This window comes from Glycine max, chromosome 6 (assembly GCF_000004515.6).
Source record: "Glycine max cultivar Williams 82 chromosome 6, Glycine_max_v4.0, whole genome shotgun sequence".
NCBI lineage: Eukaryota > Viridiplantae > Streptophyta > Magnoliopsida > Fabales > Fabaceae > Glycine > Glycine max.
The window spans coordinates 44,145,275-44,163,590 of record NC_038242.2 but is presented as its reverse complement, the minus strand read 5'-3'; the positions used below and the strand labels follow the sequence as shown (position 1 = coordinate 44,163,590).

General features: G+C 36.1%; 2 protein-coding genes across 2 annotated transcripts; one reads left to right on the top strand and one right to left on the bottom strand.

Annotated features, from left to right (window-relative positions):
• Positions 1-12,838: 12,838 nt before the first annotated feature.
• On the bottom strand, positions 12,839-14,291 carry LOC100798716 (toll/interleukin-1 receptor-like protein). Its single transcript, XM_041016665.1, is given in 3 exon segments — positions 12,839-13,543; positions 13,757-13,800; positions 13,802-14,291. Coding segments are annotated over 3 exon segments (747 nt in total). The 5' UTR covers positions 14,225-14,291; the 3' UTR covers positions 12,839-13,263.
• Positions 14,292-15,125: 834 nt separating this feature from the next.
• On the top strand, positions 15,126-17,506 carry LOC100780853 (NAD(P)H dehydrogenase (quinone) FQR1). The gene is made up of 4 exons (XM_003527252.5): positions 15,126-15,148; positions 16,316-16,409; positions 16,626-16,888; positions 17,184-17,506. The coding sequence occupies exons 1-4, from the start codon at positions 15,126-15,128 to the stop codon at positions 17,416-17,418; spliced, it is 615 nt and encodes a 204-aa protein (XP_003527300.1). The 3' UTR covers positions 17,419-17,506.
• The last annotated feature ends 810 nt before the right edge of the window (positions 17,507-18,316 follow it).

Sequence of the window (18,316 nt, the reverse complement as noted above, 5' to 3'; positions counted from 1 at the left end):
AAAAAGTGTTGTTGAGGAGGTTCAAACTAAAGTAAGGTAAGGAAAGTAAGGTAACGACATAAAATTTAATACAATCAAACTAAAAAAAGTCTTTTGACAAAATCTGGCCGTACTGAAGAAAAGTAAGGTAAGGAAAATACAAAACAAGGAATACAAATCCTTGAAACTAGTCAAGCAATAAGCCCTCACGTGTTAGAGGACAGGAATAGCTGTCTGGATCAAAAACTGAAAGAGATTCCATTTTTGTGTTAAGTACACAAGACGCGAGAAAGAAGATATATAACAACAATATAATGACTATGCATCAAAATATTTTTTCCTCACTTCCTTTCAGCTTGGGGCAGAAATCTTGTTCCTTAATTAGTTTGAGTTCCCGATCTTATATTGATTGATAAGAAAATCCTGAAAACCATAATATTACATGTCTAAATATGGATTTGGAAACACTAAAAGCATAGCAGTTATAAAAATACATTGGCTTTGTATCTGTTACAAAATAGACCAGAAATTGCATCACCCTCTGATACACAGTACCACAACCAGAAGAAAAGAGATAAAATCCTTTGCCAACCAACACAAGCATCCTATGACAGAAGAAGAAAAAACATTTTTTTTATAGCAAGCTTATTCAGAATTTGCATCAGTTCCTCTTTATGTCACTTCCTGATTCTTGAGTTGAGTGAATGGAAACTCAAAATAAAAGGCAGGAGTAAGGGTCATTCTATAGGTCCATATTTTCAAATTGATTTTGCAACAACTTGATTGTGTTTTCCAGGGAGGAGTTGGAAGCATCCTTCTACGTTTTGCTGAGATTCTACCTTTGCTTCTTTTTCCTTTATTTCCTCCTTCATTTTGTTCAATTGCTGAAAAATTGCGCTTCTGGGTTGAGGGATTTCTGCTATGCATCATAGTTAAGTTTGATCGTTCAAGATCCTTTTTATATACCCAACAATACCCATATTTCTTCACCTCAACAAGAAAACGTGGATTCAGTTGATTATGAAGTATTTTAAATTCCCCTCTCACGGTACCATCAGACTCGATATATGGCCCAATTGCTCTTATGTTGATTGTTGAACCACCTTGGTATTTCACTTCCAGGAATAAGGCTTTTAATTTTTGCATCCTCTGATGGAGGCTCATAAAAAAAGTTGTATTGATACTTCACCTGGTACCACAAACACAACTATATGTTAGTTTCTGATTCTTACACAAAAAAAAAAAGAGCAAAAAGAGATAGGAGGAGGAAGGGAAGGAGCATGCACACCTGAAAGTGTTGTATCGACCATGAAAAACACATTCTAGTGCAGTGTTCCCTCCCAACTAATTTTTGACAGTCGAAAATGATGCAGTTTAGAAAGGTTCTTGAGGTTGGGCAGTGTAGCAAAATTGTTTCCACTTAAATCTAGTCTTTATGAGCAACATAAATTTCCAATAGCATCAGGGATTTGACGTAAATTACAGAAACTTAGATCAAGTTCATGCAGACAGGGAAAAACTGGAGTGGAAGGCAATAAACAAGTAACTGCATTTTTCTGTTCTCTGGAGTAGGAAGATGTTGATTGGGGAATAGGAGCTTCTTCATCTATATCAATCTTCTTCAAATGTTCTGAATCCCTTAGTTCACCTAATAACCGGATATTATACAGTTGAGAACATCCGGAAAGACTCAACATTCGTAACAGTAAGCTTTCTAAGAAGACCAATGGATGGATCAATCTGGCTGAGTAGTATACATCCTTCGAGATTTAGCCATTTCAGATTTAGGGCCTCTGCAAAATGTGGTAACTTGGTAAGACTTTTGCAGTCACCTAAATTCAGATCAATAACCTTTCTTAGAAGACCAATAGATGGATGAATCTTCTTAAGTTGTATATATCCTTGGAGATCTACCCGCTCAAGATTAATTAGGGCCTCCCTTAAATCAGTATCTCAATTAAATTATTGATATTTGTTTTCTTCTTTTATATTCGTTTTCCATGAATTTTGAAGCCAATAAACAAGCACAACCACTTGCACATTTCAGAACCATGCCATCTGATGAGCTAATAGTGAATATATGCAAAAAAATTGTGCAATAGAAGTGAGAAATAAAAAAAAATAAAAAGGGCCAATGGAGCATGGATTAATTCTAGATTTCCTGACAATTTCTACACACCACTAAGTTCATTACCATACCATCCCCATGTTTGTCCAAACTCAACTGGTGTATCAAAGGGATACTAAATAGCTTTATATAGAAACTCCAATGGAGACACCGTCATCAGTACTTTAGAACATAGAAGACAATGTACCACTGCTTCTTATTTTAAAATTGTTGTTGTTGAAGCCTTTTCTAGGCTAATGGAAACATGTTCGAGATTGCTTAGCTAACGACATAAACTTTAATACAATCAAACTAGAAAAAGTGTTGTTGAGGAGGTTCAATCCTCGTTTGTGATTGCTATAAGTAAAAAAAAGTCTTTTGACAAAATCTGGCCGTACTGAAGAAAAGTAATGTAAGGAAAATACAAAACAAGGAATACAAATCCTTGAAACTAGTCAAGCAACAAGCCCTCACGTGAGAAAGAAGATATATAACAACAATATAATGACTATGCATCAAAATATTTTTTTCTCACTTCCTTTTAGCTTGGGGCAGAAATATTTTGATGTAAGCTCCATTGGAGCTTGTAGGCCTGAGATCTTCTTCATCAATGGATTCCATTGCTTCTTGGAAGATGAATGGCAGCGGAATGGAGAAGGAAGAGAGAGAGGAGATGCCACTTCAAGGAGAAGATGAGTCTAGAAGAAGCTCACCACCATAGGAGGCCATGGATAAGAACTTGGAGGAATAAGGAGATGAATGAAGGGAGAGGGAGAGAAGAGCACAAAATTGTGCTCTAAAAGAGCTCTGAAAACTAAAATCTAATATTCAAATGATCAAAGTTGAAAAAAATGCACACACATGACCTCTATTTATAGCTTAAGTGTCACACAAAATTGGAGGGAAATTTGAATTTCAATTCAAATTTCACTTAAATTTGAAATTGAATTTGTGGAGCCAAACTTTGGAGCCAAAATTTCACTAATTATGATTAGTGAATTTTAGTTATGGTTCAGCCCACTAATCCAAGATCAATTCCTAGATTCTCCACTAAGTGTGTTTAGGTGTCATGAGGCATGTAAAGCATGAAGGACATGCACAAAGTGTGACTATATGATGTGGCAATGGGATGTAGTAAGCAAATGCTCACCTCCCCCTCTAAAATTTAATTGGATTGGGCTTCTACCAATTCAATTAAATTTATTTCCAACCACACACATCAAATATTCACTTAGTGCATGTGAAATTACAAAACTATCCCCTAATACAAAAACTAGTTTAGGTGCCCTAAAATACAAGGGCTAAAAAATCCTATATTTCTAGGGTACCCTACCTACAATATGGAGCCCTAAATACAAGGACCAAATATAATGACATCCTAGTCTAATATGTACAACGATAATTAGACCTAACCTTGGCCCATGGGCTCAGAAATCTACCCTGAGGTTCATGAGAACCCTAGGGCCTTCTTCAGCAGCTCTAGCGCAATCCTCTTGGAGCCTCTTGCTCATGGCTCTAGTGACTGGTCCCTTTCTGGGAAAGATTGCATCAATAACCTTTCTTAGAAGACCAATAGATGGATGAATCTTCTTAATTTGAAATTGAATTTGTGGAGCCAAACTTTGGAGCCAAAATTTCACTAATTATGATTAGTGAATTTTAGTTATGGTTCAGCCCACTAATGCAAGATCAATTCCAAGATTCTCCACTAAGTGTGCTTAGGTGTCATGAGGCATGTAAAACATGAAGGACATGCACAAAGTGTGACTATATGATGTGGCAATGGGGTGTAGTAAGCAAATGCTCACCTCCCCCTCTAAAATTTAATTGGATTGGGCTTCTACCAATTCAATTAATTTTATTTCCAACCACACACATCAAATATTCACTTAGTGCATGTGAGATTACAAAACTACCCCTAATACAAAAACTAGTCTAGGTGCCCTAAAATACAAGGGCTGAAAAATCCTATATTTCTAGGGTACCCTACCTACAATATGGAGCCCTAAATACAAGGACCAAATATAATGACATCCTAGTCTAATATGTACAATGATAATTGGATCCAACCTTGGCCCATGGGCTCAAAAATCTACCCTGAGGTTCATGAGAACCCTAGGGCCTTCTTCAGCAGCTCTAGCCCAATCCTCTTGGAGCCTCTTGCTCATGGCTCTAGTGACTGGTCCCTTCCTAGGGAGGATTGCATTATCCCCTTCCCCTTGAAGAGGATTTGACCTCAAATCTGTTAGTTCCTCCTCTTCAATATTAGCTCCACCTGCAAAAGGAATTAAATCTGAAATGTTAAAAGTGGTGCTGACTCCATACTCTTCTGGGAGGTCCAACCTATAGGTATTGTTATTGATCCTCTCCAAAACCTGAAAAGGTCCATCCCCTCTAGGGCTAAGCTTGGATTTCCTTTTAGTAGGGAATCTATCCTTCCTAAGATGGAGCCAAACCCAGTCACCCTCATTAAGAACTAGCTCTTTTCTTCCTCTATTGCCTTTAGTTGAATACACCTTGGTTTGGTTCTCTATTTGGTTCTTAACCCTCTCATTCAACTTCTTTACAAACTCTGACCTACATTCCCCTTCTTTATGTATAAAAGAAGTGTCTAGTGGGAGCGGAATGAGGTCTAACGGTGTTAGGGGATTGAACCCATAGACAACCTCAAAAGGGGACTGCTTGGTGGTTCTATGAACCCCCTGTTGTAGGCAAATTCTACATGAGGAAGATACTCATCCCAAGACTTATGGTTTCCTTTCAGAAGAGCCCTTAAAAGGGTGGATAAAGACCTATTCACTACCTCTGTTTGCCCATCAGTTTGTGGATGACAAGTGGTAGAGAAAAGAAGTTTAGTTCCTAGCTTAGCCCATAAGGTTTTCCAAAAGTGGCTAAGGAACTTAGCATCTCTATCTGATACAATGGTCCTAGGCAAACCATGGAGTCTCACAACTTCCCTGAAAAAGAGTTTTGAGATGTGGGAAGCATCATCCACCTTGTGGCATGGTATAAAGTATGACATCTTGCTAAACCTATCCACCACCACAAAGATAGAGTCTACACCTCTTTGGGTTCTAGGAAGCCCAAGGACAAAGTCCATACTAATGTCTACCCAAGGTGCAGATGGGATGGGTAAGGGTGTGTATAGCCCATGAGGCATCACCCTAGACATGGCTTGTAAACAAGCCACACACCTAGTGCAATGCTTATGGACATCTGTCTTCATATGGGGCCAATAAAAATTTTCTTTGAGTAAGACAAGGGTCTTGTCTATCCCAAAGTGGCCCATGAGCCCACCCTCATGGCTCTCTTTCACAAGTAATTTCCTAATGGATCCTTGGGGTATGCAAAGCTTTCCCTCTTTGAACAAATACCCCTCAGCCAAATAGAATCCATCTTGGGCCTTTTTCCCATAACTCTTGTAAATGGGAGAGAAATGTTCATCTAAAGCATACAAGTCCCTAATATTATCAAATCCTAAAATTTGAGCTCCTAGGGAGCAAAACAATGTGTGTCTCCTAGAGAGGGCATCAGCTACCACATTTGTTTTTCCCTTTTTGTATTTGATAACATATGGAAATTTCTCTAGGTACTCTACCCATTTTGCATGCCTCTTGTTTAACTTGCTTTGCCCTCGAATGTACTTAAGTGATTGATGATCACTATGAATGACAAATTCCTTGGAAACAAGGTAATGTTCCCAAGTTTGGAGGGCTCTTATTAAGGCATAAAGCTCTTTATCATAGGTGGGGTAGTTGAGGTGGCACTATGAAGTTTTTCACTAAAATAAGCAATAGGGTGCCCACCTTGTAACAATACAACTCCAACACCCACTCCAGAGGCATCACATTCTAGCTCAAAACTTTTAGAAAAGTCAGGAAGAGCTAGAACAAGTGCCTTAGTAAGATTTTCTTTGAGCAAAGCAAAGGCTTGCTCTTGCTTTTCACCCCAGGTAAATGCCACATTCTTCTTCACTAACTCATTGAGAGGTGATGCAATTGTAGAGAAATTAGGAACGAACCTTCTATAGAAGTTTGCTAACCCATGGAAGCTCCTAATATCTCCCACACTTTTTGGGGTGGGCCATTCTTGGATGGCCTTGATTTTCTCAGGGTCCACTTGGACCACATTTCTACCAACTACAAAACCTAAGAAAACTATATTATCTACACAAAAGGTACACTTCTCTATATTTTCATAGAGGGTGTTTTTCCTAAGGACTGAAAGAACTTGTCTGAGATGTCCTAAGTGATCATCTAGGCTCCTACTGTACACTAAAATATCATCAAAATAAACAACTACAAATCTACCTATGAAATCCCTTAAGAAATGATGCATAAGCCTCATAAAGGTGCTTGGTGCATTATTGAGCCCAAAAGGCATCACTAGCCATTCATACAAACCAAACTTGGTCTTGAAAACGATTTTCCACTCATCACCCTTTTTCATCTTGATTTGGTGATAACCACTTTTAAGATCAATTTTTGAAAGATATTGGCACCATGCAACTCATCAAGTCTAGGAATGGGGTGCCTATACTTTACAGTGATGTTGTTGATGGCCCTACAATCTGTACACATTCTCCACGTACCATCCTTTTTGGGCACCAACAACACTAGCACAACACATGGGCTTAGGCTCTCTTGGACCCAGCCTTTCTCCAACAATTCTTTAATCTGAGACACTATCTCCTTAGTCTCCTGAGGGTTAGTCCTATAGGCTGGCCTATTAGGAAGGCTTGCTCCTGGGACTAAATCTATTTGGTGTTCTATTCCCCTTAAAGGAGGTAGCCCAAGGGGTATCTCTTTGGGAAATATATCACCAAATTCATGTAAGAGTTCTTGGACCTTTGGGGGTAAGGTCTCAAATGTAGGAATTGTGACAATGCTAAGGGATGTTTCCCTTGATAGGAGAAGGTAGAAAGATTTTTTAAGAATGAGTGCTCTTTTAATATCACCTTTTGTTGCAAAATGATTTTCCTTCTTAACAATCTTCTTGGAGGAATCCTTTCCCTCTTTTTCCTTCCCCCTGGCCTTTGAAGACAAGGCCTTACTATCCTTCTTTTTCTTTTGTTTTTCTAATTTTTCATCCTCATCCCTCTTATCTTTCATAGTTAGTTGATCTTTGGCCACCTGTGAAGGTGTTTGAGGATGCAACACAAATTTAGTGCCAAGATGGGTGAGGGTAATCTCATTAGTTAGGCCATTATAAATGATCTTCCTATCAAATTGCCACAGCCTTCCTAAAAGAATATGTCCTGCCTCCATGGGAACTATATCACAATTAACTTCATCCTTATATGTCCCAATGGAGAAAGGTACCTTCACTTGTTAGTTAACTATTATTTCCCCTTGCTTATTGAGCCATTGAAGTTTATAAGGTTTTGGGTGGGGAATGATAGTGAGGTTCAACTTGGAAACTAATCTTGTGCTACAACAATTGCAACAAGATCCACTATCCACAATGAGAGAACAAATTTTATCTAAAATTTTGCATCTTGTATGAAAGATGTTCTCTCTTTGGGATTGAGATAGATCACAAGATTGACCTCCAAGGAGCCTTCTAACCATTAAGAGGTCACCTTCTTCATGGGGATAGACTTCCTCACTAGACTCTTTACCCCTTACTTCATCTTCACTTCCACTAGAGGAAGGGCAAGAAGTAGTCTCCTCTTGACTACTATAAATGTCTTGACCCCTCATGATCATGGCTTTCTTTGTGGGGCATTGAGAAGCAATGTGACCTCTCCCAAGACATTTAAAGCATTTAATGTTGCTAGTCCTTTCTTGGGAACTAGCTTTAGGGGTGTATTTCTCTATGGTCTTACCCTTATCTTCCTTGGGTTTTGAAGGTGCAGCCCCCAAAATTCCATGGGCTCGGTCCTTCCTTGGATAAGAGTGAGAGCCATAAGATTTTGAAGAAGGCTTTCTTTTAAGTTGTTGCTCCACTCTTTTACAAAGTTGGACTAGCTCATCTAGGTCCCTATATGGAAGGAGTTCAACCTTGTCCCTCACTTCCATATTAAGCCCACTAAGGAACCTAGCTATGCTTGTTCTTTCCTCCTCCCTAAGTCCAGCTCTTAAAAGGAGTAGTTCCATTTATTTTCTATATTCTTCAACACTCATACTCCCTTCTCTAAGCCTTTGGAGCTTGTCCATAAGCTCCCTTTCATAGTAGGAGGGAATATGCCTCTTCCTAAGGGCATTCTTAAGATCATTCCAATACTCTATTGGAGGATCCCCATGAATCCTTCATTCCCTAACAAGGGAAGTCCACCAATAGAGGGTATACCCTTGAAAGCTAAGGGTAGCCAATGGAACTTTTCTCTCTTCACTGATATGATGGCAAGCAAAGAGTTGTTCAACCTTCATTTTCCAATCTAAGTAGGCCTCAACATTATCTTTTCCATGGAAATATGAGAGGCTAATGTTAACCTCTTGAGGCCTTCTATCCTTTTCTCTTCTTTGGGAGTGATGTTTAGTATGTGAACTATGGCGCCCTCTATAATAGTCGCTAAGTTCTCCACTTAAACTCTTGCAAGAGTCATGACTACTAAAGGAGACATGTTTTTCTCTTTTCATTTCTTTCATTATTTTTGTTCTTTCTTCCTCTCTTATTTTCTCTCTTTCATCTTGACTTATTTCTTCCATTCTTTTTTTACCTTTTTCTTTTCTCTCTTGTTTTTATTTCCACAACTTAAGGGATCTCAACTCATCTAATATCTTATACAATGGGTCCTTAGGAGTAGAACCCTCACCATTAACACTAGATGAAGAATGAAGACTCATGTTGGTTCCTAAGTTATGGTTCTTTCTTGTTGGGGGTTTGAAAACAAAAGGTAAAAGAAACTATGGTTGAAACTAGCCAAAATAAACACTAAAAGAGGTGTGAAAGATAAGGTAAAAACTAATTGGTAAAAGGCAAGCTATCTAGGCGATTTGACAATGGAGGGTAAAGGACATAAGCTATGAAAGTAAGCAAGAAATTAAAATGCAAGAAATGCAAACTAGGTGGATCCTAAGAGTGTTTGGATGACCTCATTTAAGGTTCCTAACAAAACACTCACTATCCTAAGGGAAAATTGCCTAAAATTATTACACACAAATGGAAGTAGGGTGACCTAGCGGAGGCTCCCAACTTACTTCCAATGAAAGGCCTTTTTGTTACAAAATTTGAAAGCAAAGCAAATTGCCAATTACAAAATTACAAAGAAAAAATTCCTCAATTGTGGTGGATATTCTCTCTTTAGTGTTTCACTCAATTTGGAGTGCTTCTTAGTCCAATATCTCTTGAGGTGGTTGGCCCCTTGTTTCTTGACTCAAATTCTTCAAGATATGACACCAATCCTCCTTTCCAATTCCCTATATGGCAACTCACAAGCAAGGAAACAAAGAGACAAGCAATAACAAAAAATAAATAAATGAAATCTAAACCAATAGATTTTTTACAAGACAAATTTTCAAGGATTATTTAACAATTAAAGCAATGAAAAGCACAAAAAAGTAAGCCAGGACTCAAAGAGAAACCTAGAATGGCTCTAGAGTAGAGTAGAAAAACTAAAAAAAATGACTCAAGAAATCTCTAGTTTTGGCACTTGTTTTCACAATAATTTTCAATTGAAATTTAAGAACTAGGATTGGTATAAAAGAGGCACCAATTATAGAACAAATTTTGAGCCAAAACAACAAGCACACTTCCCTTTCACTCTTTTTTTCCTGGACACTGATTTTCCTGCCAACTTGTGTGATTTTTCTTATTTTTTCCTTTAATCCAAATCGCTTGGTTCTTTTTTTATAATTTGGATCCAGATGTGTAGAAAATTCAGTAAAACTTTCATCTCAAAACACGTAGTGACCAATTCCCAGTAATTTATACAATTTTGTATGTTCAAGCTACCAGCACCAACAATTTCAACCTAGAAATCAAGAGTAGTGTTTATGTTGCTTAAGGCTTGGATAGTTACAATTTGTGTTTGGTTATGCTCAATTATCTTGAATAAAACAATTCAAGAGAGCTTAAGACTTATTTGATTCACAAATCCAGCCATAACTCAGCACCACAACTCAACTTCATCATAGGCATCATGTAGGAATCTTAGAAAACAAAAAAAGAGTTCAACAACCATACTACTTCCAGGAATTGATTTAGAACATGTTATAAACTAAATAACATGCATGAATTAGACTCAAAATTCAAAAGATAGGCTAAGAATAACAAGAATACATGAACAAATGTATCTAGAATTCAATCAACAAAATAAAAATTCAACACAAACTTAGAACATAATGTGACAATTACTATGACTAAACATGACTCTAAGACAACATGGATTAAGTGATTTACACTTAGATTTTTGTGTTTTTTTTTCTAATCAATATTTTGGAAGAAAATTAAGATCTAAGGTTCAGCACAAGAATATTATGAATGAAAAATGATAAAACCTAAAATCAACACAAAAACATGATTCAAGAGTTGATCTACAAAATTCGAACCATAGAAATGCAAGAACAAGTGTAGATCTAAGATTTAATCGGTTTATTTTTTTGAATCTACTCTAAACATAACCAAACCACAAGACAATGGAGGATATACATGGAGAATAATATGAAGAACAAGGAATTAAAGAGAATTCACCAAACAAAAAGATAGAGGAAGCAAAAGAACATCACCTAGATGAAGATGCTCTTGATACCACAAGATGTAAGCTCCATTGGAGCTTGTAGGCCTAGAATCTTCTTCATCAATGGATTCCTTTGCTTCTTGGAAGATGAATGGCAGCGGAATGGAGAAGGAAGAGAGAGAGGAGATGCCACTTCAAGGAGAAGATGAGTCTAGAAGAAGTTCACCACCATAGGAGGCCATGGATAAGAGCTTGGAGGAAGAAGCAGATGAATGAAGGGAGAGGGAGAGAAGAGCACAAAATTTTGTGCTCTAAAAGAGCTTTGAAATCTGAAGTCTAATATTCAAATGATCAAAGTTGAAAAAATGCACACACATGACCTCTATTTATAGTCTAAGTGTCACACAAAATTGGAGGGAAATTTGAATTTCAATTCAAATTTCACTTAAATTTGAAATTGAATTTGTGGACCAAACTTTGGAGCTAAAATTTCACTAATTATGATTAGTGAATTTTAGTTATGGTTCAACCCACTAATCCATGATCAATTTCAAGATTCTCCACTAAGTGTGTTTGGGTGTCATGAGGCATGTAAAGCATGAAGGACATGCACAAAGTGTGACTATATGATGTGGTAATGGGGTGTAGTAAGCAAATGCTTACCTTCCCCTCTAAAATTTAATTGGATTGGGCTTCTACCAATTCAATTAAATTTATTTCCAACCACACACATCAAATATTCACTTAGTGCATGTGAAATTACAAAACTACCCCTAATACAAAAACTAGTCTAGGTGCCCTAAAATACAAGGGCTGAAAAATCCTATATTTCTAGGGTACCCTACCTACAATATGGAGCCCTAAATACAAGGACCAAATATAATGACATCCTAGTCTAATATGTACAACGATAATTAGACCTAACCTTGGCCCATGGGCTCAGAAATCTACTCTGAGGTTCATGAGAACCCTAGGGCCTTCTTCAGCAGCTCTAGCCCAATCCTCTTGCTCATGGCTCTAGTGACTGGTCCCTTTCTAGGGAAGATTGCATCAATAACCTTTCTTAGAAGGCCAATAGATGGATGAATCTTCTTAAGTTGTATACATCCTTGGAGATCTAGCCGCTCAAGATTTAGGGCCTCTATTAAATCATGTATCTCAATTAAATTTTTGGAGTGAGAGAGAATCAAATATATCAAATTGTGTAGACACTACTATAAATGGAAAAAATTAGGAAACAAAGTTACTAATTACACTCACCTTTCTTTTGTTTCTTTAATTAATTAGAGAAAAAAAGGAAATAACATTAGAAAGTTTGTCTTTCTATTTGTTCATTTCAAGAAAAAACAAAATTGCAAAAGAATAACAATTTACATTACCTTTCTACCTTTCCATAATTGTTTGATGTTGCTAGCATACAAGATCAATTCTACAAGTTTGTTTGCTTCAAAACTTGGTGGCAAACACTCAAAAAGATATTCATTCCAAGAAAGATATCTTAATTCATTGGAAAGGTTATCAAATTTTCCAGAAAAATTTATTTTGCCAGATAACACGTTTGAGCATCGACCCTCATTGTTTGAGCAAACTTATGTGGACTTCTAACAACAATGGCTTCAAGATTTTCTGCTTCCTTAGAAATTGCAAAGGGAAAAGAAAATATTAGTTCTTTTGAAGTATTACAAATTCTAGAAAAATAACAACTTAGGATTTTATATTCAAAAACCATATTGTTTGACATAACATTGTGGAAATCTTTGTAATCCCACAACCTACTCCACTTCCTTGGCTCCTTGGGTGATTTTTCTCTAACAATGCATCTGCCGAGATTGCTCAACAAGCTATGCATATGAATTATCCCCTTTTTCATGCATATGAGTGATATATCAACAAGAATTTGTAGGCCATATTCATGATGAAATCCACGAAAATCTAGAATTTTCTTTGCATATTGCTCTCCACAAATGGGGAAGAAACAAACAATATCAAGAAATATGTCCTTCTCTATGTCCTCCAACTCATCAAAACTTATTCGCAGCACATTCGTAATATCTTTACTTTTATTGTTTTTAAATTTGGCCAACGCAGTTCTCCATTGTAGGACATTTCGACAAAACAAGGATGAGCTCAATACTTCAATTGCTAAAGGATGCCCTCAACAATGTAATAGTACATCATAAGTCAACTTTTTATAATTACTCATAATATAATTACTTTTGAAAGCATTTCTACAAAACAATCGAACAACATCTTCATTCAATGGCTGGACTTGGTAAACTTCTTCTACACCATGTGCCCTCAATATATGTTGATCCCTGTAATTATGATGATTTTGCTCCCTCTACCCAGACATTCACGTAATAGAGTATCTCTACTCCCTATAAACATCTATAATTATCCAACTTGATCAACGCTAACTGGAACTATTAGCGCCCTTGCATGGTAAAGCCTACTCCATAACAAACATGTTCCCTCGGATACATTGCAAATCTCTAATTTTTTTTTTTGTTTAGAGATTGAGAAAGTAATTGCTTTTGTACACCTAATATACCATAATCTAATTTTTTTTGTTTACATCATCAATAAAACAACACAAAGCATATTTATGAGAGATTCTTTCATATAAAGCACGACCAAGAGTTGTCTTTTCTATTTCCCCCAACCCACTAATTCCGACAACTTGGACGTCATTAACTGACCCTAAACACAAAAGCTGTGCTAATTCTTCAACACGAGATTTCATCCCGACTAAATCATCGTTTGGAAGACTAGAAAAGTTTTGACCCAATATATATTTTATCTTTTCAACAATTTCTTCAATCTCCGCGCATTGTGGCCTAAAGATTTAAAGAAAATGAAGAATGCAAAATCATCACCAAAGAGAACCAAAACAAAATAGGTACATGCGCAGAAGAAGTTTAACATATTTGCATTAAACATGTACGTATAAATTTCAACCCAATGTGCATGTTACCTCTTTCAGTTTCTCTCAACACTAATTTAAAAATGGGTAAGAAATTCGAGAAAATAAGTAAGAGAGGATTACATACTTATTTCTAATATCCCAACCAGAGAGATTGGTCACTTGTCACTTGTTTCAGAGCTTCTCTCCATCCCTGTACTTCCTGCATCTTCTTTTTATCTTCTTTGAATCTCTTCTCATGTTCAGCAAAGGCTTTCTCAAAATATCCACTCTGCTTTCTCACTTCAGATGGATCAACATCATAAAAAATAGGCAGAACACGTCTCTGCGATGTTTCAATGCAATTACAGATCTCTGCCAGTTCCCGCAAACACCAAGTTGAGGAAGCATAGTTCTTCGAAAAGACCACGACAAAAAGGCAAGATCCTTCAATGGCTTGTAGCAGCTCTGGTGCTATGGATTCACCTTTCTTGAGATCTTTGTCATCTTTGAAGGCATCAATGCCTTTTCTAGAGAGAGCTTGGAAAAGAAAACCAGTGAAGTTGTTGCGTGTGTCTTCACTGCGGAAGCTCACAAATACATCATATGTCCTCATTTTGTGACAAGAAATTATAATTGCAAAAATGGAAGCAAATTTGTTGAGAACGACTTGTGTTACTGTTAGTATTACTGTGGAGGTGCAAAAGATAAGCAAGTATTTGTGAATACAGACAAAGCGTGGCAGTGAAAAAAAATATAAAGGGACCAAAGGGAAACGCTTCTTCAACTTTTTATTTATTTATAAAATGCTAAAGTGGCGTCACACTTTATTTTTCCACTTTCCTTTTTAGTTTCTTCAAAGATAATATGAAAACACTTTACTTTTTCATTGCTCTGTTTTTTCCACCGAAAATCCTAGCGTGTCTTGTGGGCTTGTGCGAAATCATGAACTGTATTAAGTATTAACACATTATGCATACTTTAACAAATTAAATTTGTTTGTTCCCCAATGTAACAATATAAGAATCAGGGTCCATAACAAACAGCAACGGGAAAGAGTTTCACACTCATACACAAAACTGTATTGCTATTAGCTATATCCAACATATTTTTTATGCCAAAATTATAACATAATTTGAAAAAAAAAAATCTTTTTAAGATAAAAAAACTAAATTAATAAAAAATTCTGCAAACAAAATCCACAAGAAAAATTTGTAAGTCTAAGTCACATAGTATAAGTTTTCTTTTTTCTATTATAGTCACAGAGTATAAGTTTTTGCATTAAAAAACACACACACAAACGGACTAATCACCCCCAAAGGACTCTTATTTATTACCCCTATTTTTATTTATTTTATTAAAAACGCAAAGCTCATATAATTATATAAAGCTTGCGCTTCCCGCTTTTTTCACAATCTTCACATTACACTGTTCAATTCATTTGCCTGAGATTCTGAGAATACTAACGAGAGAAAGAGAAGAAGCACAGAGAGAGATTTGCACTTGGAGGATCACCAATGGCTGTCAAAATTTACATTGTGTATGACCTTTCTAAACCTTACATGTCTTCACTAATTGATTATTTTTTATTTATTTTATTTAATCATAGCTAGTTAATCTATGTCCACGTGCTGCATTGCTCTCTGTCTTCCACTGTCTTTCATTTCATTGTTAGTGCTCTTTCTTGTTCTTTTTCTATTCATTTTGAGTACCTTGTTCTTTCTTCCTTGCATGGATTGGTGCATCATGATGCTTAGCATGGAATTTCGTTCACTGGGTTTCTTTTACTTCTTTAATTAAGAAAAATCTTTCTCCTTTTAGTTTCTTAACCAATGCCCCAAGGGTACTGGTTAGCAGTTTTCATAGTTTAATTTGAAGACTTTCAAACTTCGATGTTCTTTTGAGGTTCTTGGACTCTGACCCTATAGGATATGATGCATTTTTGTTCAGGAATGTTTCATCTTTAATTAACGGGAATGTTTCTTTCACATAATTAATTACACGCAGATTTTTCCGACAATGAACCATGCAAACCGTGGATAAAATGGAAAAAAAAAATGAGAGATAATAAAGATTGATGGTTGTGATAGAAAGTCTGAGATTATGTGAGGAGCATTTTCTGGGTAAGGAACATAGTAAACTAATTTCATTATGGCTAGTCTTTCTTTTTTGGTGATGTATAAGTTTTGACCTACCAGCAAAGGAAATGGGGTTATTCGTTATTGTTTCCAAACAAATAAGCTAATTTACCAAGATAGCTTTCTCTTACAAATGACAAGAGACTACAGTACCGAGGGACAATTCATGAATTTGATTGCAGTAAAAGTTTGCATTTTTAGCATTAGATATATGTGAAATTTAGAGTAATAAATTTACATAATTGGTTTTCAAACGTTGACAAATCATCAGCTTTTTACATATAGGGTCCTTCTACAGTGATTTGCAAATACTGCAATCATCTTTATTCTTACCTTCTGAAGGATATCTTATTTTCTGTTTATAGAAGACTATCTACTGATAAATTTTATATAACCTTGATGTTTGCCTCATCTTTTCTTAATCGTGATTTGTATTTCCTCTGTCTTTTGTATTGTCACCAATAACATTTGCTTCATTACCCTTTTCATTTTATTCTAAAGTAAAGATTTGAGCATGTTTCTGTCAACTTATTTTACAAAAATATGAAAATTTTCCATTACTTTGACAGGTACTATTCAATGTATGGGCATATAGAAAAACTAGCAAAGAAAGTACAGGAAGGGGTTAACTCTGTAGAAGGTGCTGAGGCCACACTATGGCAGGCATGTGTTTATGTTTCATTTGTTGCAGTTCCTATCCCTATGCATTCCATTTTTTCATAAATAATTGGTTTTTAAATTTTATCTCATCATCATAGTTCTTCCCATCTGACTTTCACAAAGTTGAATTCACACATTCTGTTAGATATGTTCCTTCATTTTGAATGATGGTGTTATATATATTATATGCCTCCTTAACTTCATTGAACACATAAACAGGTACCTGAAACACTGCCATCTGAGGAGCTTGCTAAGCTGAGAGCATTACCCAAGAGTATTGTACCAATTATTCACCCCAATCAGCTCCCTGAGGCTGATAGTTTTATCTTTGGCTTCCCAACAAGATTTGGAATGATGGCTGCTCAGTTTAAGGCTTTTCTAGATTCAACTGAAGAACTGTGTAAAACACAACGGCTTGCAGGCAAATCCGCTGGAATCATCACCAGCACCAGTTCCCAAGGTGGTGGACAAGAGACTACAGTGTAAGATCCTCTTGAATGTAGTTAATTTCTTAATCCTCAATTTCCTGATTTGAATGAAATTATGATGGTAAGAAAATTGTAGAAGAGTTTAATAGACACACAATGTCATTGTACACTGTCAATCAATTAGAAATCATCGTTGGTATGATTAGCTTGTAAGGTCGTTATATTAAAAGTTAACAAACTTATCACATGTAACAATTTATGATTAAATAATAGTATAAAGAGACTTTGCATTGTCATTTCTCAGTGTATATATTATTTATTCATTGTGTGGAAGTGGAATCTATGACAGGCTTACTGCTATCACCCCGCTGGCTCATCATGGAATGATATTTGTTCCATTTGGAATAAGATTTGCATACAGTAATGAGTTTGGCAATGTGAAGGAAGTGAAAGGTGGAAGTCCATATGGTGCAGGAACTTATGCTGAAACAGAGGGGCCAACTTCCATAGAGTCGATGCATGCATTCGACCATGGATATTACTTTGCCAACATCACAAAGCAGCTCAAGGAAGCTACTGCATAATGTTGAAAGGATGTACAAATTAAAAACTGCTAATGATTGTTTCTATTCGAACAGAAAATATTTTGTACTTGGATGTATTTTCTATTCATGGTGGTTTATTGGTTATTGATATTTCTTCCTTTCCTTTTATGTTACCCTTCTAAGAATTTTGAAGCCATGATGGAAGCAATTGCATAATGTCTACCCTTTAAGGTTCTCTGCGGCCTTTGTATATTAAGGAGAAAACTATAGATAGTCCTTGTTTATCAGAGAGATTTGAACTAGTAGTGAATTTTTAAAGTTTTGATTGTTGAAGCAGGAAGAATAAGGAAAAAGAAAAGAAATAGCTGTCTTGAAACAAAGAAGGAATATGATGAATTGATGATAAAAAGAAGTTCCAAGGTCCTCTGAAAAGATAAGGATATTTGATGCTCTGGCTCCTGCTAGTGAAGTAAGTGACGAAGAAGTCAGTCAGAAGGAACTTGTCTGTGTTGCTAAGCTAAACTCTCATCAGAAGGCCAATTGATCAACTTCAAATTTCATTCCAAGTTCCAGAAAACCAGACAAGTTTCTTCTGCTTAGAACTTCTTCCCATCGTTTGTGCTTACAGCTAGAGGACCCCTAAGAAAACTCAACAAAGACTCTATTTCTGGGCTAGTGGAAAAATGTCTCAAAATTACAAGCCTAATCTATTTTATCTATTTATTATATGTCTATATAATATTATATATAATCGGTTTACTATCTTCTTAGTCCCTACATTTTTTAGAATTTTTGTTTTTAGTCTGTTAACTTTTTTTTCTTCCTTATTTTTAGTCCTTTTAAGGAAAATTAAGGACAGAAAAAGATTAAGAAGCTAAAAGTTGTATCCATGTTGTAGAGATTCGACAAAGTTTTATGTTGGCTGTCGAAAGCCTAA